The sequence below is a fragment of the Phasianus colchicus genome, chromosome 1 (assembly GCF_987193195.1).
Source record: "Phasianus colchicus chromosome 1, bPhaCol1.hap1.1, whole genome shotgun sequence".
Taxonomy (NCBI): Eukaryota; Metazoa; Chordata; class Aves; order Galliformes; family Phasianidae; genus Phasianus; species Phasianus colchicus.
The window spans coordinates 121,958,641-121,984,022 of NC_143436.1; the positions used below are offsets into that span (position 1 = coordinate 121,958,641).

At 37.2% G+C, this 25,382-nt stretch overlaps 1 protein-coding gene across 9 annotated transcripts in view; it reads right to left on the reverse strand.

The window, feature by feature from the left end:
* Positions 1-25,382, reverse strand: part of CDKL5 (cyclin dependent kinase like 5) — a 129,554-nt gene that overhangs the window by 27,804 nt on the left and 76,368 nt on the right. For all 9 annotated transcript variants that reach the window (XM_090124883.1, XM_090124878.1, XM_090124873.1 and 6 more), the window contains 5 exons: positions 19,029-19,119; positions 14,094-14,283; positions 9,551-9,631; positions 5,545-5,705; positions 2,667-3,693 (listed from right to left, as the gene is read on the reverse strand). In XM_090124883.1, the coding sequence (XP_089981009.1) occupies positions 2,667-3,693; positions 5,545-5,705; positions 9,551-9,631; positions 14,094-14,283; positions 19,029-19,119 (1,550 nt within the window). The remainder of the gene's footprint in view (positions 1-2,666; positions 3,694-5,544; positions 5,706-9,550; positions 9,632-14,093; positions 14,284-19,028; positions 19,120-25,382) is intronic.

A 25,382-nucleotide genomic window follows, 5' to 3' on the forward strand; every position in this document is an offset into this window, starting at 1 on the left:
TCTCTAATTAATCTATGTTTCTGAATAAAAACTTCCTGGAAGGTACGTCAAGCAAAAACTTAAGTACTCCCTCAGAAACCATCATATGCATGGAATTGGCCACCAAATATGACTTAATTCCTTTCTTAAATGAAACAGAAGCTGTAACTCTTTCTGCAGTAAGGACCAGATAAAATTCAATACTCGAAGACCTCCCAGGAAACTGGGAAACATTTCCTAAATTTGTTTTGTCTTTCATTAATAAAGATCTGAACTCTCTACCATCAATAATGTAACTCCTAAAACTGTGCCAAGATGATGAATGCAACTAAAACAATGGTTTAAATCACAGATTACTTCAGTAAAATTTGAGTTTGACAAATTTGATTAAATTATGACTTAAGGCACTTTTTGTTGGTTAGCACTTAAGTTATAAAAATGAGACAATACTAGCAACTTGTACTTGAATTTATTCTGCCTACCCCTTTGTGTACATTTAACTTAAAAAGAGCCCTTAAGAAAACACTGTTGTAACTGAGACTTGGAAAGCTTAATGCACCGAATGCAAGTAAGATTTAAATCTAGCAAACAAAGAATGAGTTTCTTTAAAATGAACTGTTAGTGGCTTAATGGAATCTACAAACAGGGAAGTGAGGACATTTCACAAAATATGAGCACAGAGAGACAACAGCAGAGAAAACCAGTAGAACTGAAAGGAAAAATTTACTAGGAAAATAATACAGATTCTTTCACAACCTTTATATTATTCCTGAAGCTTTGAGTTCACTATGGCTGAAGAAAGTGAAATTTTCTCATTTCTAATACAGAATGTGGTAAGAAAAAGGGATAGGAAAGGATCAAAGAATGACTTTTGTAAAAATTTCTACCTGAGCCATACAAATATTCTAATTTTAATTCTGATTTGTGATTGGAAATAGTGAAAAAGAAGGAAAACAGATGAAAATGCTTTGCGAATGTACAGACTTGCCATATATTTCAGAAGATTATTTTTCCCTTCAGGCTTCTGCTGGTTGAAATATGGCTTTAAAACAATGAATTGAAGGCTTAAGTTTAAAAACCACTGACCAAAAAAGATAAAGGTGAATTCCTTACAAGTGATTAGACATTCCAAAGCAAATCACAATGAACAAAACTATAAGCATTAGGATGTATAACAATTTTTCTAATTGAAATAAAAAGTTTTTCAAGTAGCTGTCAAGAGACAAAGAATGATCTGATAATATGAAATAAAATTAAATTATCAATTTAGTATCTGCTAAATAATTCAGAAAAAGATCCAAATATTAAAGAATACAAGGCAGTGTGAGCTTTTATTACCAAAATGTCAAATGTTGCTATTACTGCCTTTCTACAATAATACTGTGAAGAAAAGTAACATTTAATTTGACTGAAATGAGAGAGAGAAAAAAATGACTAAGCACAAAAAATAAAATCTTATTTTAAAGCAGAGCTTCTATAATTCCTTCTAAGTAGCTATTTTTCTTTAAATTCTCTTCTTCTATGAGATTTTTTTCTTCTTATAATGAATAATTCACATAATTCTGAAAGGAAGAGACATACTAAATACAAAAATAATGTATTAGTAATGTGCTTTTAAATAAATAAATAAAAATGCCTTGTCTATGCTTTCCTCTATTGAAGAGCCATCCAGTATGTGAAAACTCATTTTTTATGATTGCACACTACAAGTCCACTATGTGTATTTATTATGTAAACTAAAGAGGCAGAGGTTTTTTAGTCTTTTTCACTGTCATTTAAAAAATTTCTATAATATATGTAGCTCTGACTTTCTGCAGTCTGTCAACAAACCGGAACAAGAATTTATCTTTGAAGTCACTTTATGACATATACATGTATTAAAAAAAAAACCCAAACACTAATTTTATTTACATTTATCTTTTGGATCAATGGCACAGCAATCTAAGGATATCGGGACATTCATCTTATGCAAAACCTTACAAAATTCACAACTATTGTATTAGGAAAGTAAATCAACACTGAAACTGGCCCTTTCTCCACAATGATGAAGTAATACTCATAACAAAATATCATAAGATAAGTAATGACAGTCACTATAGCACTGCTAAGCCATCAGTTCACTGGTGGCTTCTCCCAGAAGAAATCTCTAGCCTGTTCTAGTCATTTATCCTAATCAAGAGGAATAGTGCAGTTTTTCATATCCCTCTAGCAAATCATGACATTTCATCAGTAATGTCATGCTATAAACAAGTGAAAAAGCCCACTTCAAAATTTAAGATTGCTATTCAAAACGGAAAGACATACTAGTAAAGTTAAATAAAACACAAATGAGAAGGTTAATTAAGGAAAACCAATACAATAAAAATGACATCAGAAAACATAACAGACTAGGAACTACAAATTAAATGTTAACTTCGCAGGCATTTTTTCTGTTCTCACATTTCAGTACATTATAAAAATAGCTGTCATAGTCCAATCATTATTAGCTTTAACATGGTCTCATTTTGCACTCCAACTATTCAGCGTCTTTTTGGTTTTTTTTTTGGTCTCACATTCCTTGTCTTACAGCACCACAGAAAAATAACTAAGCAAACAAACAAATAGAAGAGAGAAAGCAGGACACCGTCCCCACATGAAATAAGGAGAGGAAGGTAAGTCTTCCATAACAGGTGATATTTTGAACTAACCCTATTAGTATCTTCTGTACAGTCTTCTCGTGAAGAGCCAACAGACCTTGTGAGTGACTTATGCTGCACCTGTGGAGATAACAGTTGCAGGCTGTTTGCTCTGGCTGCCATCCCTTGCCCTACGCTTAAGCCACCCTCTGAGCCCTTTGACCTCACTCTGTCCCGGCTCACATACATAGAGTGTCTATGAGGGCGCTGTTGTGAAGAGAAAGGACTGGTATAACCTAGGCCATAGGAAAAAGATTCGTGCGGAGCAGAGAGCGAGTGGGAATGGCTTCCATCCATGTGATCTGGCAGTTTTAACTCCTCCATTGTTTTGGAGTGCCTGGTTGAAGGTCTTCGGGTGTCCAGGGTACCCTCGCTGCGGTTATTCCTCCCAGAAGGGCTGAGCAAAGTTCTGTTATCGCTATGGCGGGGAGCGGTCGGACTGGTAGGAGAGTTCAGGTCCATGCAGCTGGATGGAAAATAGCGACTGCTGTTTGGTTCTGCAGCCTGAGCCCTGGCCTCAGATAGGTTGCCCACGGATTTTGAGTCTGTCAGAACCCCGTGGCTCTTTGACTTTGTCCGATACGAAGGACTCTTAGAAGACTGTGGAATGGTATCAATGTAGCTGTGGCGACTATGCTTATCGCCGGGCTGCAGCGTCCCAGTTTTGCTCTGAGACGTTTCCAAAAATGAGTGCCGGTTCTGCTGAGATCTGGTGTTAGACTTCAGGTACTTTGTGCCCGGACCATCAGAACTTTTTGGGTCCACATTAAAATCAAATTCTGTTTTTGACTTTGCTTCCTTTGGACTAAGAAGATGTGGCATGTTATTGTTGGCTAGATCTTTATTGCCAGATCCAGGCTGGTTGCTTGATTTCTTCGCATGCATTGGGCTATGTGCAGCTGCAGAAAGGTTTCCATTTAAAAAGCTTTCATTTGCTGGAAGACCTTCTTCTCTTGGCCCGCCAACCCCTAGTGTCTGTATATCCTTGCTGTTTGATCTGTGGTGTGACTGCAAAGCAGAACTTTTGCTGGCTTGATTTCTACATTAAAATGCATAAAGAAGCATTAATATAGCAGATTATATATTCATGTATTAGTAACTTCAACAAAAGTGCACTCATTTTAAATGGGAGCTGCCATTTTATAACACAAAATTAGCAGTAAGATCAAAAACTTCTGCTCATTGCAGAAACTGTGAACTAGGCATCAGAAGCTCCACTAGAATAACAGATTTGCAAGTGTCAGTATATTGCTGGTTTTTATTGGTTATATCCTCAGGGACAAACTCAATTTTAGTTAATGGATTCTGCTAGTGAAAAAAAAAAGAAATATATAAAATCCAATCATAAAAATTCCAACTTTCCAATATATATATTTAAATATTTCCCAATTTGTACTATATGTGTATTCTAAGCACTATTATGAAAATTAGATGTAGATCCACTGAAATAATTGTTAAACACATTCGGCATATCAAAGGTAAAGTGAAACAATCAAATGTGTCAATGCTGCCAAAAAGCCTTGTACAATCAATGCTCCAGGCTACATAATGTATGTCTGAGGTGGGTGGAGGCAGAAGAGAGAGAACAGAGGCTATCGTGCTGGTCAAAGCCATTCAGATGGACTGATTCCAAGGTCTGTGCAACCTGGTAAGCTCTGTAACACCAAATCAGGAATACCACAGGAACACTGACTTTTGCAGAACTCAGATTTTACAGAATGAAAGCAGACCTGCTCATGGGCCTATCTTGGCCCTGAAACAGTGCAGCTGCAACTGAGCAGTGCTGTGGCTATGCTTATTAGCCTTGATGGACCTAAGCTGGCTGAAAGCTGAGTAAATGTAATTATTTTTAAATCAATTCTATCATCATTTAACTCAGATATATTACTGAGCTATAAACTGAGAGCTGACTGTACCGATGAATTTGTACATTTGTTGATCTTATTAGAAACTATTATCGTATAATGCTAGTTATTTTTATATTAAGGATTTTTGTACTACCCACTTCCAGTGACCTAATGATATGCTCAATTACAATGTCAAGAAATAAAGAAATACCAGCACCAGTAAGTACGTATAGCAGCAGCTAAAACATTTTAGTAACCATTTCAGAAAAACATACAGGGTGCAGACGTCATGTTCCTAAATTTTAAAGTGAGGAATGTTGTTTTATAAATCTCACTGGAAGAACTAAAGAAAAACCTGGCTAGGATTAAAAGACATTGTAGTTCTGCATACTTCAGAGGATGGACTTTAGGAAAGCTTCTGTCAAAGGAATGCGATGAGTCTCTTTGTACTAAAGTATTTTATCCACCAGTAAACCTGGTTTGTTGATGCACTGAGATCAGATGGCTTCTCTCAAGCTATGTGGGTCCAACAAATGAGTTAGTGAGCAAATACATCCTGTTTTAAGTTCAAGTAGACTAGACTCAGTTCATAACCACAATTGCAGACAAAATTCTGTTTATCCTTACTGTGGAGCACGATCAATGAATTTTTCTTTTGTTTTCTGTGGTGACACCTCCAAACCACAGAATTCTTGCTATTGTTCAGAAAAGAAGCTAACTTTTTTAAGATGAGTAAGCCAAATTATTTTCTCATCATCATGTGAGAAAAAGCTTTTACTTTTTTTTCTCTTTTTGAATCCCAAGATGCATTCAGCCTGATGAATATAGCTAACAAAAAATTTCAGCTTGAATAACTGTAATAATAAAACTACGTTTGCCTTCTTTGTTCAGTGAAACAGCATGGAACAACATATACATTGCAATGCATTTAAACTACAAAATAACTAATTTTCTTGAAGATAATATTCTGTTTGAGCACTGTTGCAACTTATTCATTAGCACAGAAAATACCAGTGTTAAGGGTCAAATGACTACCTGTTTACCTGTTAGATAATGTGTTGCTGTCGACGTGGTAAGGCTTTCTTTTAGCTGACCGTGAAGGTGAGCTTCCACAGCGATCCAAGAGTCTTTGTGTTTGAAATGAAGGATGATTCAAACATTGTTCTGTCAAGTATCTGTCTGCTGGATCTAACTTCAGTAAGTTCTTTGGAAAACAAATCCCAAAGTTTAAATGTTAATATCTGTATTTGCGTCAACAACAATATAGTAAAATAAAGAACATTAATGGGATAGTTTTTTTAATCTACAGACTGTGATTACATGCAGGTGCTAAAATAATTTCATATTGCATTTAAATACACATGATACAAAATGATCACTTTTAAAAGTATTATATTCTACTTAAGAGATGGAAGGCATGTGGACTTGCTTATTATAAAACATACAAGATATATATATATAAAATGAACATAAGGGAACATACTCACATGGTTATAAATTTGTGCTTAATATGTTTAAAACACAAAAAGTTGTAAATGCAAAACTATACATGTTGTACCTATATACATATAGATGTTAAAAATATGTGATTTTAAACATACTTTTCAGGATATGCTATAAAACATTATTAAAACAAAGAGTATTGAATTACCATTAATATAATATAATGGTAAATGCCAATGAAACAGGCTTAACAAAAAGAACATGCATACAAGAGCAGTATTAAACGTTCAAAAATTCCTATACAGTTTATAATTTTTTTAAAAACATATACAAATATGAGATGTTTTTTTATTTCAGTAAAGGTTCAAGTCCATTCATGTTTTTAAAGCATCATCTGAACTGTTTACAACATGCTCAAAATAACATCTGCCTTATGATTCCATTAGATCAGCTGTGATTCTGAACATAGTGACTGACACACAGAGAACACCTAATCACAAAATCAAAAAACAATTCGCAGATTATTTTAATAACTTTTAATGTTTCCTTGCAGAAATGAGACCATCTTGGAATGTAACACATCTTGGAATATTTGAGCATGCGTGACTGTCAGCAAGGAAGAAGGTTTGAATGGCCATTGAATAAAAAGAACAGCTCTTTTTTAAGGGCTGTATTGGTTGAATAGAGAATAACTCTATGCATATATATGCATGAGTATGCACACACACACACACACAAAAGCTACCTGTATATGCATTAACATAATATTCATCCACTTGACCACAAACTAGTTTTCCCTGCTCAGGATCCCTGCACACCAAAATGGAGAAAGTGTTTGGCATTCCTGTGCAGTTCAGTCACACAGTACGCAGTATCTGCCTTTCTCAGGTGACAAGCTGTGTACTGAATGATTAATTTCTTCTTTCCTTACTTTTTTGTGGCACTCATCACTCCTGTGATACAAGTAGCCCACTTATGGATGGTCATAAGGCTTACTTCAAGTGCCTTACAAACTAACTTGCAGAAGCTGGAGCACAAGCAAGGAAAACTAAAGCCCATACGCAATCATAAGGCTCAGAAACTAACTGGAATCACAGAGAAGTAATGGGGAACAAGGCTGATGGCTGGGTCATGGTCACTTATGGGTATGGCTGGCATCAGAAGCTAGGAGGTGGGGAAGAAGAGGAGTGGCACTCCATCTAAATTAGTTACTAAATTGTACTGAGTGATAGAAGCCACTCACAATCTGGGTCAGGGTTAGAAGGAAAAACCAATATCTGCAGTGTTATGGCAGGGATTTGTTACCAACTATACATCTAAGATAAAGAGGATGACTCCTTCTACAACTAGAAGCAGAATATAGGTCCTCATCCTCACAGCAGACTTCAACTTAGGAGACTTCTAGACTATGTTGGTAGCATTTCCTAATTTATCTGCAGGAGAGGCAAACCAAACAAGAGTTAGTTGGGCTTCACTTTACTTGACTTGCTGTTCACTGACAGTAAACTACTGGAGGCTAATCTGATCGCAGAAGACAGTCTGAGATGTAGCAACCCTGAGAGGTTTACCATTAGGATTCAAATGAATGGTGAGACAGTTAAGCATCAGTAATAGGACCCACAAGTTTAAGATTGCAGACTTTGACTTCCGTAGGGGGATTCCAAGACGATCTCCTGAAAAACTGCCATCTGAAGACAGCTGTCCAAGAAAACTTCCTGAGAGTGCAGGAACAAAGCATCTCACTGGGCATAACATCGCAAAATGTCAAGCATGCTCAGCTTGACAAACTTTTTAATGAAGAAAAACTCAAAATAGGCAATATGTAAGAAGTTAAGCCAAGGACAAGACAGAAAGAGCATAAATGCATTGCTTCGGTATAATACGTGACATGAGGAAGGCTGAAGTCCAACTACAGCTAAAGCAAGTGTGAAACATAAATGGATTATTCAGGTATTCTAGCAGCAAATGGAAGCCCCTCCCCCCTCAAAAAAAAGGCCTGCTGATGAACAAAGGAAATAACCGAATGACAGATTATATGAATAAGCCTGAAATATTCAACTTCTTTTTTGCCCAAGTTATCATATTCAAATTTCCAAGTGCATGCTTGCAAAAGAACATGATTTGTGAAGGAAGAGAGGAGCAGCAGAGCAACAGCAGCAAATGAATGACTCTTCATTAATCTAGTCCAGAAATGCTCTCTAAATATTGATATATATAGAAGTAAAGATACATATGTCAGCGCTAGCTGACATAAATTGGGGTATGGGTTATTCAGTAATCTAGTAATCAGAACTGAGGTCCTTGGGAATGCAGATAACAAGGAACACAGCAACTGTGAATAATTGCCAGACTGCCCAGTGTCTGGGGAAGAGAAAGGCATACAGCAAAATATGTAGAGCATTTGCAGCATGCAACTTAACCACAGGTGTTTTCTGTTCTTTTCTTCCAAGTCTTCTGCTCGTTCTTTAACAATGTTCCAACTTCTCAACTATGTAATGTAGACCAAACAAAATATCCCCTCTACAGGATCCCTGACCTTTCTTCACCTTATATAGAGTAATACGGACAAAAAAGTTTAAAAGAATTACTTGAATTAAAAAAAGAAATAGAATGGAATTATTTAGAAATCTATGTTTCCTTAACATTTGATGCTTCATTTTGCAATTTCAACTTTTATATCACACCAGAAGAACCCAAAAGACATTGCTATATAACATAGAAAATTAGTATAAAATGAAAATAAAAGCAATCCCCAGCATGTGTTATGTTATGAGGAATCATCTTGAAATTGCAGTTGAGCACTATGTGCTACTACAGTTTGAGTTACAGTTAATTATAATGCTGGGGGGAAAAAGAAAGTTTATGTGAACTAGAAAATGGAATACATTTATATTCTAAACATAATTTTTGTCACTGTGAATCTCCTTCAGTTTACTGTGGCTGAAATAACAGAAGGATCGTACTACAGCTCACTGTAGTGAAGTTTTTACATTGTTCAGTCATTTTGAGGAAAGCAGGCTTTTTCTGGACCACTGCAAGAAACTCAGAACTATATCCTAGCCTGGCCACAGGGAACTAGCTGGATTGTTTCAAAACAGGACTGAAGAGCAACTTAAATAATGTGCTTAGTAGAGGTGAATGGTAACAACTAGATCAAAACCTCAGACAGGCAAAAAGTTTACTGTGCATCTACTGTCCATATCCTCATGCTTATTCAGTAATGAACAGTAACAACTCAGGTTAATCTAATCTTCATTCGCTGTGGATTTATCTAGATTTATTTCAGGTTGAGAGTTCATCCTCCTGCATTAGTAAGGTGACCTGTGCATCTGAATGGTTGTTGGTATGCATGCTGACACGAATGATGGCAGTTCTTTTGTCTGGAATAGACATTGCTTATCAAACCAGTCAAGTTTGGACAGATTCTCCTGGCATTTGCAGGGGATATTTTCTTGATTCCTAAGAAATATCAAGCCTGGCTATAGATGGTGGTGATATCAAAACATCTCAAAAAGGAAATTCACAAGTACTTTTAAAATGCACTCTATTAGGAAAGTCACATCTTTCCCTTTATATTACAGACAGAAAATAAATATATTTGTTTACCTTCATAAGATCAAGCAAAACACCACTTAAAATTCCCAAGTATCTTCTCTCTAAAGATTGTGGATGATTGACTGCAGGAAACTGTCAAAGTAATATACCATAAAAATATATTGAGAATGCAAATGAGGTATAGATTAATACAACATTTAAAAAATATAAACTATATAGTGAATAAAGGCATGTAACCTAACTGAAAACAGTTCATAATTTCTGAAACATTACAAAACATGATGAAACAAATAACTGCTGATGTATAATATGAATCTAGTCACCAAAGAAAGTATTTTTGATTAGTAGGGCAGCCAAGGAACCTCTATAAATTGACAAGTCATTAACTTAGATTTATAAATGTTTGTGGCACTATGATTGACATGAGGTGGGTGTTTTAAAATAGATTCAGAAATAACCTAGGTAACATCTACCCAAGAAAAGAATTTAGAAATAGTTATTAGATAATTTTGCTTTTGTGTGAATGTAGTAATAATTAAACACCAAAGATTAATTGACAATTCCAAAATGTTTATAAGCGAAAAAAACCTCACACAAACAGAATAGCAACAGTGCAGAAAGGTTTGGTATTACTCCTGTGATCACGTTGCAGTAGGAATGAACTGGCAACGTCATGAGAAGTGCGCTCTGCTGGAGGACAGCTTTGGTCAACCACAGTCTTGACAAAACCAGGCAGTATTTGAAGCTAGTTCTAACTGTCCAGAAAGAAGAACAGGCAGGAAAGATTCAAGGAAGAAAAAAAAAAATACAAAGCACAGGACTTTTTCTTGTTCTGTGTTGTTTGCTTTGTAAAAACGGCTGTAGTCAAATGAAACGAAAACAGTCTCTTTTTAATCAAATGAAAGAAAATCTGCTCAGTATATCTATGCTGTAAAATAACAACAAGTACAATGAGCTAAAAAGAAACAGGCATCAGAGATCCAATTCCAGATTATGGCATGCATGGAACAGACCTCAAACGAACAGCTAAACTGATTTCAGTAAGGTAACTTCAAATTTAAAAGCTAAACACATATAATTCTGGTGTTTTCAGAATTAGAAATTAAGGCAGGATTTGCAAAATGAGCACCAAAAAAAAAATTTCATTTTTGCAACTTATGCTGTTTTTAGAGAAAACTGCACATCTGAATGCCAGGGAAACTTCAGGAAAAACTAAGCCAAACAATAGCCAGACAACTGATTGGTATTAATTACAGATCATCCAAAACAATGCAGCTGAGATCCAGATACTTCATTAGCAGTTCCTGGAGTTGTGGTATTTGCCTAATAGTATTCAAGTGCTTCAGTTGCAGCCTGACTTGATCTCATCCACATCTTGAGTATTCTAAAGGGCCCTCTTAAGTTAACACATCAAAGCTAGAATACAGGAAATATGTAATGGCAATCACATACCCGATACATAAAAAGCCACTTCTTAGTGTCCAAATGGACTCAAGTCATACATAAAACATACCCACATAAAATATTGAGGTATATCTAAAATCGCTGAAAATGTGAGATAGCCACAAAATCTGGGTCAGTGATTAAGACAACAGAAACAAAAACAAAAAAACCCCAACAAATACGAAGATTAAAAAAACCATTCTATGCGGAAATTTGCCGTAGTATAAAAACATACAACAGCTATATGTTTGGTCTGAACTGTCAATGAAAAAGAAGTCTTAAATATTTTTATTCCTTTACATCCATTTCTGCATGTTTAAAGGATTCTTACAGCCAGGTGCATATATTTACACGTACACCTTTCTCAGAGTATGACTTCAGATCCTTGCTTTGAAGAGTAATCGAGCAGTACAAATATCCACTTCCAAACATGTATTTTGTTTGGAAGCAGAATGCATTGTACATGCACTGCACGTATGTAAACGTTAGACCACTATGAAGTGCAATCCTTTGTTTATACTGGCATTACTTTTCAAAAATTACACTTTGTGAGCTTTGAAGGAAAATGAAAGAACATTAGTTTGAATGTGTTTGTTCCTAAATAGGCTCTGTGTTTTTCTTTTTACTTTACTTTCTTTTAAAGTGGTTTCTTAATGGCTGAAAAGTTTATTTTAATTATTTAAGTCCAAGTCTGCCTTGATGATCTTAGATAGCAGGTTAGGTGAACCAAGCTTTCCATTCTTCCTCCACTAGTTTACATAAAGAAAATAGATTTTCAGGAGGCACTAACTTGTTTTAAGTGCAGTATTCTTCTAAGTGAAACAAACCCTGTTCTTCACTCCATCCACATGGGCAAAATATTTCTTTTCTCACATAGAATGAACATAATAAATCAAATTTTACCTCTGGAATGAATAGAGAAACATGAAAATGTGCCAAAGACATGCAATGTGTGATTGCCATTCCCTGGGTTTGTTCACGTCCTCCACCTTATTTGTAACTAACTCGTAGAATAATATTACAGCTCCACATTACCACTCACATTTCCATAAAGGTATAAGCCTGTAACTTCTTTCTGATACAAGATTATTTTCTTGGGTCTTCAACATACCATGGATGTTTCTTTCCTCAAACTGAAGAGATATAACTAAATACTACCTAATCCTCAAAAGTGATGAAAACAGTGTGTATATATGCAAGTGGAGGAAATAAGCAGGAATGTGAAGTATGCAAATGTGGCATCTTTACATCTGTGCATGTAGAGCTGGAGTGTTTCAATTAGAATTTTTTAAATCATGTGCTACAATATGGTAGTACTTACAGTTATGAAAGAGATTCATAAAGCTGATAGATAACCACATGGATAAACATTTCCATTGAATGGGCTAGTTTTCATCATGCAAACACCCAGTGCCAACTCATAAATAATAATTTACATGATCACAGCATAGCTTCTATTAGCTACAACTGAATATCTTCCACTATTAAGTGCTACTATTAAAAAAACACATCTGTACTTGAAATGTTGTCTTAAAACATGGAATATTTTTTTCAATTAAGTAACAAAAATCATATTCTGAATCAACATTTTTGTAGTATTTTTCATGTTTAAGTCCTTATTCAGACTTCAGTATTCCAAAAGTACTCTCTTTTAGAAGGCATATGTCACTTTACTGTCATTATCATTAGGTTATCCTGACTTCGCAGATGGGAATAAAAAGGCAGAAATATGTCTGAGGCCAAGTAATAAAACATTGATCCAGGATATGAACAGAGACTCATGACACTCAACCCTGTGCTTATCACATTAGGTCCATGCTGTCTTCTTGAATTACTTTACTGTAAAGCTACATAACAAAGATACTTCATTTTCACCATAAGACATTGCACAGCATTTAGGCAAGTAAGATTATACTGCACAACTAGAAGTCTTGTAAAATAATGCTGAAAAGAGAATATTTTATTTAGCTTGCAACTTGTAAAGCACTGCTTTAGAAGTTATAATTTTTTAAAAACAAAAAATCCTTTACAGCCCTGTTCTAAGCAGGATCAAAAACATACACTACCTTGGCAAGAAACACTTGCGTTACTGTTTTATAAAATCCTGTGATGAAGGGTGTGCAAGCTTCATCAAAGAACCCTAGGAATTAGCTATTGTTCTAGCTAAAATAACTAACCCAAAACCTTAATCCAACTATTAGTTTTGCAATTATCACCAGCTAATCATAATTTATGGCAAACTTTAATGTATTATAAGACAGGTGCACCCCTTTCTCATTCTCCGTTTTCTCTTTTATGGAGTAAAACTCCAATCTCCAATCTTTACCACAGATAAGGTCTCCTAAGACATTGTTATGTCTCTTTATTGGATTTTATATTAACAATTTCATATAATTCATCAAGACCATAACATTCTGTAAGCAGCATTTGTTAAAGGAAAAAAAAAAAAAAGAAGAAGAAGAGATAACCAAAATGGAATTACAAGACAACACAAGTAATTGTTTTAAATAAAAACACTGACCAGGCATTATTAAAGACAACTGAGTTTTTTAGAATATATATATTCTGTCTGACATTTTGCCATCTTAAGCAGCTTCTCCACACTAGCAAACTTCTGTTTAATTGATGGCATTATCAAACTCCTGAAATGGGAACAAGCAGCTTGCTTACTTGTATAGCTTACATTAATTCTCCAGGAATTCAAGTAAAAAGGCAAAAAGCTCCCCTATCATCACAACAGCATCCAAGGCCCAGGTTTTGCCATCGTAGCAGGCTTAAGAGAGCTGGCACAAATTTTCCACACTTCAAACATACAAATGTGCCACTAAACTTCACAGTGCACACCTAGCACAGTAATTTCAGGCTTGGCATATTCACTAACATTCAAGACAAGAAAAGTCAAAGAAATAGATCTGTTTAAAATCAGCTTTTAACAGCAAAATGAACTTACTTATGCTTCCCAATACTGGTATAATTGGAATTTAACTTTGAATTATGAACGCTCCATGATCTAAATATCCTGTGCTTGCACAAAAAGCACGCAACAGAAAACACAGCACATACTCTAAATGAAAATAACCTTTACGACAACAACAGTGTAAATATCGTGTGAGTAAATTAATAAAAAGAAAAGAACAAAGCTATCCCTTACCCTCAGTCCATGGAAGCGTGGGTTGCTGTAGAAGAGCTTCATCTGCTCAGCTGGCAGTGGGCCTAGCACCTTCTGAATGGTAAAGAGCTGGTCAATCTCGCTCTCTCCTGGGAACAAGGGCTGTCCGTCACTCAGCTCACCCAGAATACATCCCACAGACCACATATCCACAGCCTTCCCATATGGGGCTCTAAAAAGTGAACGTAAATTGTTTTTCACTCACTGATACCATCTTCTTACAAAGCTGTTTTAATTTACTGGCTATGTTTTCCACGGCCTGCTTCCTTACAGCTCAGAAAAAATAAAACCTGACATTAAAGAAGCAATCTCAAATATCAAGTTCTCCGTTTCTGCACTGGATTGCTTTGACATACTGCTGCTTGAAAAGGCAGGACAAGAATTCTTAGGTACCCCCAAGGATTCAGTTACCTTTTTTAAAACAACAATAACACACATACAAGAATAACCTTTTTAATGAAGATGCAGTTATGAAAGTTAAACTAGTACTAACTTCTTTTTTTCTCCAGAGGTTAATGACAGTGTTGTATTTCTGCACTGCATTGCTTTATTCCATTGTATTTATTAGATTGATAGACACACTGGATCTGGCCACTGAGGGGATAAAAATATAAGCAATCTTGTTTCACCCTTCCTACAGTGAAGTTTTAATTAGAGAGAAAACAGAAGCCCCCGAAGCTATTCCTGAAACTATTCATGAATTAAGAAACACAGGTGAAGACAATGAAAACATCACAAAGCAAGGATTTCCTGTTCTGGAGCAAAGCCACATGTTGGGATCTGGAGAAAAATTTCAGGCAGGTGGTCTCTTTGCACGCAGCCAATGTTGTGTGGTGGGGTGGATGGCCCTCTGTATTTCAAAATGCCATTGACAAAAGAAGCAAGTTCAGCAATTAAGAGATGGTGGGAGTTCAGTGGAAACAAAACTCAATGGCATCTGTGTTACACTGGAAAGGCCAGTTTCTCAAGACTAGAGAGTATTTAAAGGAAGAACAAGTAATAAGGATACTGAAGTCAGAAGAAATGATGGGCTTGCAGATGGTTTGTAAGATACATACACACACATAGGGTAGAAAATCATAATACAGAGAATAGATGTTTGTGTGAGGAGTAGAGGGTAGTGAACTACTTCAATTTTCAATCAAAGGCATGAATGCTGAAGAAACAGAATCTGAGGATCCTTAAAGTGAGTCAATTTAGGATATTCTGTGAATAATTAGCTATTTCTTTCTACTTGTGAAACTTGAACTTTATTAAAAAACAAAAACATCCCCGTGATACATTTTAAAATTTAAAAAAATTAAAAATGTGTTTGATAACAGATAAATGCTTAATAATCCTGGGGACTCTGAAGTAGTAAGTATGCTTATAAAGATTTGGTAAAAAGTAGGGGAAGGAGATTTCCCTCTTCCCCTAAGATGATTGTGAAATAAGAGCAGAATTGCCAAGAAACAGACATCAAGTTGTGCCAGAAAAACTTCGCATTAAAAACACACACAAGCAAAGCTGAAGTCATATTCATGAAATACATGTACCCCTCCCCTTCCTCTGTAAGCTAATCAAATCTAGTCAATTACACACAGAAATGATTCCTGCTACATTTCCTCTGTTAATGAAACAGCTTTGAAAACTGCAGGCCAGACAAATACCATGTCTGCCAAGCTCTTCATGTCTTTCCTCTAAATCACTAATTACTAATACAGACAAAGTGTAAAATGCTGCAACAATGTAAAGACCATGACTGATGTTTTCTTTCCAGCTAGTAAGTGTATGTGTACACATATGATAGACACACACTTTGCTGTAAATTTTATCATTTAGTTTTCTCCAAAATATAGAAAACTGAGCCTTGCATTTTCTTTTATTGGCAACTTTAACACACTATTCTGCATATAACAACACAACTACATCTCAATTGGATTAAGATCAGCACAGCTCTGGGAATACTTGTACGACTTCTTGACAGAATACTTATTGTTCAATGCCTTACCTATTCAAGAAATGTCTATTCCCTGGTTCAAAGTTAATCAACGGTTCAAACAAAGACCTGTTTCTCAGCAGCATGAGACATTTTGCTTGAAGAATCTTAGTGACTCCTAGAAATACTTTTCTGATTGCTCCTGTGGCTGCCAATTCCTTACTTATAAAATACGCATACATAAATACATATATGCTATACATAAAGGAATTGTATTTTACTGGAATGCTCATGTATTTAGAAAAAGACACTGTAAAACTTGATTCTAGTGGAAAGATTGCAAACAGTACATTCCCAGGTACTTTAGTCTCTTCTATACTTCTGTATTGCATGAATTTGTTCATACAGTTCAACCTTGTGAAGTAGTAAAACGCTAATTTTACAGATTAATAAAAGAGTGAAATTAAATTGCTACTCATGCAATTACTTCTTCCACAGGCAATGTCACACTAACTTCTGAGTACTTAATTAAATTTGCTCAAAGAGCTTCCTTCAACAAATTCTTCCTGACCAGTTACAGAAACATAGACTATCACAAGGTGGAATCTACTCAACAGGGATCATGGAGTCCAACTCCTGGCTTCACTCAGCACCACCCAAAATCAAACCCAATGTCTGAGAGTTTTGAACTCCAGCTCTCGGGGCCGTGCCCACAGCCCTGTGCATCCCGTTCCATGCCCACCGCCCTGTGGTGGAGACCCTTTCCCTGAGCCCCAGCTGCCCTCCCCTGACACAGCTCCATGCCGTTCCCTCGGGCCCTGTCGCTGTCACACAGAGCAGAGCTCAGAGCTGCTCCTCTGCTCCCTGTGAGGAGCTGCAGCCGCCATCAGGCCTCCCCTCAGCTCCTCTGCTCTGCGCTGAGCAAACACAAGGGGCCTCAGCCACTCCTCATACATCCTGCCCTCCAGACCCTTCAACATCTGTAATTTGTAGCCCTCCTTTAGTCACTCTGTAATAATCTTATGTCATTTGTATATTGTGGTGCCCAACACTGCACCCAGTGCTGGAGTTGAAGCCGCACAGCGCAGAGGAGGACAATCTATCTGCTTGTCCGGCTGGCAGTGCTGGGCCTGGGGCACTCCAAGGTACACTGCTGGCTCACATTTAACTTGCTATTAGCCAGAACCTTAAGATCCATTTCCTCCAGGATGCTCTCCAGACTCTTGCCCCTCAGTCTGTAAATCTATCCAGTTACCCCAACCAAGGTGCAGAATCCGTCACTTTCTCTTATTAAAATTCATGAGGCTGGTGATCGCTCAGCCTTCTAGTGTCAAAAGATCTCTCTGCAAGGCCTTTCCATCCTGCAGGGAGACAACAACTCCCCCCAACTTAGTATTAGCTACAAACTTAGTATGCCTTCAAGTTCTATATCCAAGTAATTTATAGAAACATTAAGGAGAACTAGCCCTAAATTGGAGACCTGGGGAACCCCACTAGTGACTGCTCATCAACCTGGTGGAATCTGGTTTACTATAATCCTTTGAACGCGATCTGTCAACCAATTGTTTACCCTCTGTATTACGTTTCTGTCTATCTATGTGCTACAGATTCTGAGCAGAAGGATACTGTGAAAAACAGCATTGAAAGCTTTATTGAAATTCAGAAAGATTACATCAATTGGTTTCTCCTGTCAACTAGGTGGCTTACCTTGTCATAAAAGAAAATTATGTTAAAAAGGAGTCTCATTTTGTGAACCTGTGTTGGCTATCACCCATAATCACATTGTCTTTCAAGAGTTTTTTGAAAACTCTCAGAATAATCTCTGAAATATTACCAGGCACTGAAATGAGAGTGACAGGCCTGAAATTACCAAGGTCGTCTTTTTCTTCCCTTCTTGAAAACTGGAACATATGCCAGCTTCCAACTGGGACCTCTCCAGGTTCCCAAGACCACTGAAAAAATAATTGAGAGAGGTCTTGCAATGACAACAGCCAGCTCTTTCACTACCCTGGGATGAATCTCATTGAGTCCCATACACAGCTAGAGCAACAAATCCCAAACAGGTTCAGGGCTTGCTGGGAGTTTATCATTCCCACAGACACCAGAGATCCCAGAGCCCATTACTGATGTTAAAGACAGAATTGAAGAAGGCATATATGTTTCTGCTTTTGTGTATGCCCCTATTAATGAGGTGACTATCCTCATCAAGGAAAGGAACAATGTTATCTCTAGTTCTCCTGTTGCTTTTAACATATTTTAAAAAGCCCCCTTTATCCTTTCCCATAGTTCTGGCCAGCATCATCAACTTTAATTGAGCTTTGACTGTGTGAATTATCTCCCTACACTAGCAAACAGCATCTCTATAGTTCTCCCATGTTGCCTCACCTTGTTTCTAGAGTCCATGCACTTATTTTTTCTGTCTAAGCTCAAGAAGACGACCTTTGCTCAGCCAAGTCAGCCTTTTCTCCCACTCGCTTGACTTGTGACACTTTTAAATTGCCCACTCCCATGCTCTTCAGAAGTAGTATTTCAAAAACGTTATAGAGCTAGGAACCTTCTTGACCATTTCAACAATGGTGGTAAAAGGTAACTAAGAATGAAAATAAAATCAAAAGATGAAAAGAACTAGGAATGTAGCATGATGAAAATCGCACTGCTATATTCAATATGTGGCTGATGAAACGAATGCTTCAGACAGACAACAATAGAAACGTATTTTGAAGAGCCTATTAAGAGGTGCATCTCAAATAAATCTGTGATAATTCAGTTTTCTTTTAGTCAATTAAATACTGTTCAGCTCAAGACAGATGAATATATATATAACTGATTTATGCTGACTTAATGGGAACGAATGAGCAAGTATAAATGAAAATCTGGAATTCTCCTGAAATCTTCCCTTTAAACTAACTACAGTTCCCCACTGACAAATTTTACAAAAGGTGCTTGAGAAAATGCAAAGAATCAAGATTTATCATGGCTGTTTCACAAACTATACTTACCCAAGCAAGAGTTCAGGTGAGCGGTACCACCTGGTAGCCACATATTCTGTATAGTTAGCATTGCTTCCTTCAGAAAGATTACGGGCAAAGCCTGTCAAAGGAACAGTGGGAAAGATTATATTCCATTTTAAATAAAATGTGCATATCATCACTGATTTTGGAGTTAAGAAGTCATACCTATTTAAACAGAAGTAAATTGTTTACAAACCCCAGTGCAGAATGTCTGCAAGGATTGCTCATCTACTGAAATGCAACCTTTCATAGATACAACAGTGAAAGTCAGAATGTCTGCATTAATGACTACTTTACTTGTATACTGTCCTCAGAAATCTATGGTGTTTTACCATTATCCTTGCTACGTCACCATAATAGAAAACACTGAATAAAGTACTTGCCAGTATGCCATACAAGCTATTGAACAACTGTCACTAAATTTCACTGTGAAAAGCTATTTGCAGAAGAGGATTCATAACAATTAGAAACTTAACGTATGCATGGAGAGTAGACACTTCAGTCACTGATCTTAACTACTACAGTCTCACTGAACTCCATTTTTTTCAGCTGGTAAAGAAGATACATATAATTCTCATGGAAGGACACTTCCTCCCTGACTCAGCAAGGAATGGGGCCATTTCTCTAAACTTATAAAAGGCAGGACTCCACCAAAGACCAGCAAAACTGTTTTATATATACATTTGTGGATATAGTCTACCTAGACTTTATTAAAGCCTTTGACACTGTCTACCACAGCATTCTCCTAGAGAAGCTGGTCACAAGTCATGTTCCCCAGTGGTCAGTCCTGGGGCCAGTCCTGTTTAGTATCTTTATTATCTGGACAAGTCAATTGAGTGCACCCCTAGTAAGTCTGCAGATGATACCAAGCTGGGAGAAAGTGTCAATCTGCTTGAAGGTAAGAAGGCTTTATACAGGGATACAGATAGGTTGAATTGATGAGCTGAGGCTAGTTGTACGAGGTTCAACAAGACCAATTACTAAGTCCTGCACTTCAGACACAACAATCCCATGCAAGCTACAGGCTCAGGGCAGAATGGCTGGAAAGCTGTGAGGAACAGAAGAATCTGGAGGTATTAGTTGATAGCTGTCTGACCATGAGCACCCAGGTGAGCAAAAAGGTCAATGGCATCCTGGCTTGTATCAGGAATACTGTATTCAGCAGAACTAGGAAAGTGATCACCTTCCTGTATTCAGACCTGGTGAGGCCGCACCTCAAGTACTGCGTTCAGTTCTGGGCCCCTCACTACAAGAAAGGCATTAAAGCGTGAGAGTATCTTCAATGAGGAGCAACAAAGCTGGTAAAGGATCTGGAGTGCAAGTCTTTCGAGGAGCAGGTAAGGGAACTGGGATTATTTAGTCTGGAGAACAGGAGATTCAGGGGAGACCTTATCACTATCTACAACTGTCTGAAAGGAAGTTGTAGTGAGGTGGGCGTCAGTCTCTTCTTCCAAGTAACAAGCAACCAGATAGGAGTTCATTGCCTCAAACTGCACCAAGGGAGGTTCAGGCTGGATATTAGGAAAAATTTCTTCTCAGAAAAAGCAGTGAGGCACAGGCTGCCCGGGGAGTTGGTACAGTCTCCATCCCTGGAGATGTTCAAGAAATGTGTAGACGTGACACTGAGGGATAGTTTAGCAGGCATGGTGCTGATGGATGATAGTTGGACTAGATGACCTTAGTGATCTTTTCCAGCTTTAATGACTCCATGATTTAAGTCACTCCGCAAGTGTCAGCTTCCCACCTGTTTTAGCATCATATTCATAACAAACTCCCAATGAATTGGGATCAGAAAACAAGTCCAAATTAACTTCCTCCTCCACATAATTTTCTTAAGAATCAAAAAACTGTCGAGTTATTTGCAGTTATACCAAAACTTAACTTCTGTCTTAAGGAAGAAAAATTAATAAGACCAACAGAGAGAAGAATGCATATACTAGAAAACACAGAAGTAGGAATGCACTGTATTTTGTTTTCATTCTTCTCCATTCATCAAAAGTTAACACCAAAGTAATGATATTACTAGATTCTTCATCTAGTTCTTCCAGTACTCTAGGGCAGCTGCTAGCATTGTTTCAGTAAAGTGTCAAGCACCTAACTATCAAATAAGTAGAGACGGAGGTCCGACAGCTTTCAGCAGCAAGACTCTGCTATAGACTTAGAGCTCGAACTGAGACAAATTTATGGGACTAAAAAGCGGAAGCAACATTTTCAAAATGCTTCTTTAACTGGAATGTGCTACCAAAAATCAGTGGAAAATTCACTTCATTGAAATCACCAGGAATCTTTCCACTGTTGCATGAGCAATGAAGAAAGAATAAAAAGCTCAAGATCTTTCAGAGATACAAGGGATGATTTCACTTCCAAAATAAGTGCTACATAAATGCTATATTATTTTTTTCTTTATTTTTGAGCTCTCATGCAGAAGCTGCCAAAAAATGATTTTCCCACACAGTTATGCTTGTAAAGCTGTCATTTATTTATTGATTTGTTTTTAGTATTCCAAAAGTGTCACACTTGGCAGCATTGGTATGAAAGATCCTAGAGCTCTGTGGTTACACTAATTTACACCAACTTGCAGTAAATGTTTGGGTGCAGAGACTGTTTTTTCAAACTACCAGTCTAATAATAAAGTTGTTACTGATACAGGTTACAGCTGTTACTTCTTTTAAGACACCTCTCCCTTTTAAACGTTAGTAAACAGAAAGGCATATACAGTGAAGAAGAGATATTTCAAATTTATCCCAAAACAAGAATATTTTTCATCTGTTCCCATAGTTTTGCTAAAAATTATGGATCCCACTAAAAAACTTGAAATTATTATTTTTTAATTTACTTAAAGAGGACATTGGGATTGGATAAATTTCTAAATGTTACTATATTTAGAACTGCTAGGCAGCCCTGTTTCTGTTTGAAATTATGCGATCTATCTCATTAATCTTGTCAGTGGAAATTCTTTCATTCGTGATTTTAAACGTGAGAAGAAAATCAGGAGCCATCGTGAAGAAATGGGACAGCTAGAACAAACAATGGGAAACCTCCTCCTGAAAGAGAGGAGAAAGATACAAGTGCCACATGATACAAATGATCACATCGCACAGTCCATGTGCTAATGTACAGCACAAGCCCACGAGCCCAGGTACACCATAGGAATCAAGTCAAGGATGGAGCCTTCCTCCAGGCCACTCCATTGGAACCTGGTCACAGTCAGCAGCTGCTGTGTATAGGGAATCAACAGCAGCTAATGTAATCTGAAAAAAAGAAAGAATCAGCAGGCCTCAACTTTGATAGATTAGGTATAGAATGGAATTCTGTCAAGACATGAAAGGAAAAACCACAGGCTTCAGCTGCACCTACATATTGTCATGTGATGTAGGAAACCATTTTATACACAGACTACTGCCCTGACTCTGTTATCATGTTGAGAGACGGTAGGTAGAATTGGTAATTCAAGAAAGCACAATGCTTTCTAACAGCAGAATTGCTCATTCTGTGGCCTAGCTAGTATCCAGCCCCCAAATTGTGCTGAGGTAATTGGAACAATTTTTGACACAAAAATAAGAGAAAGTAATTAGGGAGAAGACTTGACCAATCTTATCAGTGAGAAGGAACAGAGTAGAACATGAAGATGGAAAGTGGCTTGAGTGAGAACAACTCTGAAAGCAATAAAACTTGCAAAATTATTTAAACACAAGAAAGACAAGCAAGCAAACGAAGACATGTCATGAAAGGACTTCAAATAACTCAGAAGGAGAAGACATTAAAAGGCTGAAGGCGTGAGGGGAAAAAGCAGTTCATAAGATCATCCTTTTCTTACAGAGAAATAAGACAAACTTAATCAGACAATGTAAAGCATTCTAACATTAACAGAATAGTTCAGTTAAAAAGGACCTTCAACATTTAGTCCAACTGTGCAATGACATGCAAGGTCTTAACTAGGTGCCTAAGAACACCAGGAAACCTCCATTACTGAGATCGTAAGAGTAAGTTAAGCAAATGCCTGTCACGAATGACACAGACTTAATCATTTCTCTGAGTGGGTGGAAGAACTAGAGAATTTCTTGAGGTCTTTTCCAGTCGCGTTTCATGATTTTTATGCTTATGCATCATAGAGAGATAAAGAAATTTTTAAAAGAAGTAATTTTGAAGTCCTGGTTTTGAAAAAGCAAGTGTACTAGTCAGAATGCTTAACAATTTCCAACAATTCAGATGCATCTGTTCTAACTGGCCTTTTGTGCTGTTCTCTTTTCCCATTTCTATTGGTAGAAATCACGCCCACACAACATGTGTCCAGGCAAGCACCACACCACCTCATTTTTTCTAGCACGATATGTACAGAACATGGCACAAGGAACTATCTTGCTAAAAACTTACCAAATTTTTCTGTTCAAACTGTTTTGTCCAGTGGGATATTCCAAAACACACAATTACTTCAAATCTGCATTGGGATGGATGTATATATTTTTTATTTGTTGTTGTTATGGTGAGGAATGTGGCACTGTATGCAATTAGTATTTGTGCTCCAAAAAATGAAGCAAGCTAGGTAGGCAGGTAGCAAGTTATGTCGTATTAAAGGGCAAATTCTGCCATCCTCATCTATATACCTGCAAGAAAGTCTTGTAGCTAACATATTTTTACAGTAATGACTTAAGCTGACTACTAATGTTAATTAGCAGTAAGGCTAAAAGGTAAAATGAATCCCAAGTATTAAGAGTTGTTTTGCATTTTAAATTCAGCTAAGTCTGAAACTATAAGCAAAATTCAAACAAATCCACATGAACAACAAAACCAGGACGCCTCTGCGGTTGTATTTCTTTTCCAACAGCAGAAATACAATCTGGCTTGAAGATGCGACGTGAGCAAGCCTATGGACTAAGCACATCATCTCTACTGGCAGAACTCACTTTATCATTGGCAAGAACAAACACGATTGTATGATTTGTTTGGCTTTTGATTTTTCTTTAGAATTCCTGCAGGAAGGCTGCTGACAGGAGTTCAGGAGCACAAAGGGTTGCTGGCAAATGCCAACTCTGCTGGTGAGCCTTACCCTCAGGAGGACAAAGACAGAGGGAGGAAGGGAGCGTGCCTATAGGGTGTTCCTATTCATGGCACTGTTAGTCTTGATTGAAGCACATGTTGGTCATGGGCCAGTGCTGTTTGCTGATTGTTTGCTAAGCTTTCTGAGAGGCAGAGAGGCCCAATGCACATGGTGCCAGCCAGAGCCTGGGGCTATGGGGAATGCTGAGAGGAAAGAGTAGGCAGGGGAGGGCAGCCACAGCAGGGCTAGCTGTAGGCTCCTGGCGGGAGATAGGGCCAAGGAGCCACAGGCTCTGGACACCAGCACTGCTGTGCTCTGTCAGATCTATGCACTTCCTGGGGCTGCAAAATAAACAGCCCTCGATTCAAAGAACTCACATGGACTGGATATTCTAAGGCTTTTCCTGGAATGCTTGCTGGTTCTGAATGTTTAAACAAAAATGCCTTTAGGATTGAAAGCAGCACTGCAATATACAAATGTTTGTTCTGTTTTCCCAAAAACCTACTGCAATTTATTTATTTGTTTTTTGAATGGTTCCTCTTTTCATTCAAAATTGCAGGGGTATGAAATGACAGCTTTCAAAGTGACCTTGGGCAGCTGTGTGGAACTGGATTTCATTTTACAAATCCAAACTGTACGCTATTTAGAGTGTTTTATTCTGTGTTTATGTAGCATATAGAAGAAAAATAGAGATTGTTGGAACAGTGTATATGCCACCCTGCTGTCTTCTGGGGATTACTCACATAGGCAATTTTGTCTTGTTCTTGGGTGCTGCTTGTTCAAAGCCTTAGAGCTGACATTAAACAGTTATTGATAAGTAAGGAATTACAAAGTTAACAGCACATGTACACCTCTGACTCTACCCTTCCAACTATTCAGTCACTAATCACATGTTGACACAATCTTCTTTGATTAGTACAATAGAGGATGATCTATAACTATACGCCTAACAATGTAAGAAGTATATTAACATATAAGAATAGTAAATGCCTTTATGAAACTGGAATCTTTTCTTAAATACATAAGCTAGATAAATACACAGTTCTGCCAGTCTTCTAATCAGTTTATCACCTGCGCTGTTCTCACCTGAGAGCCAATAGCAGTACTAGTAAATCCTTCCACAACACAAGACGAGACAACAAACGCAGCATTTCTCTTGACTTAGTAAGATGGTATTTCACAAATTAAGAGCATAGATATTTCAAATTAAAGTGCTAGCCATAAGCTTAAATAAGTTATCAGTTCTGACCATGAGAAAGGGTTTTCAACAGCATGCGACGTAGAACTTTCAAGAGAATGAGGTA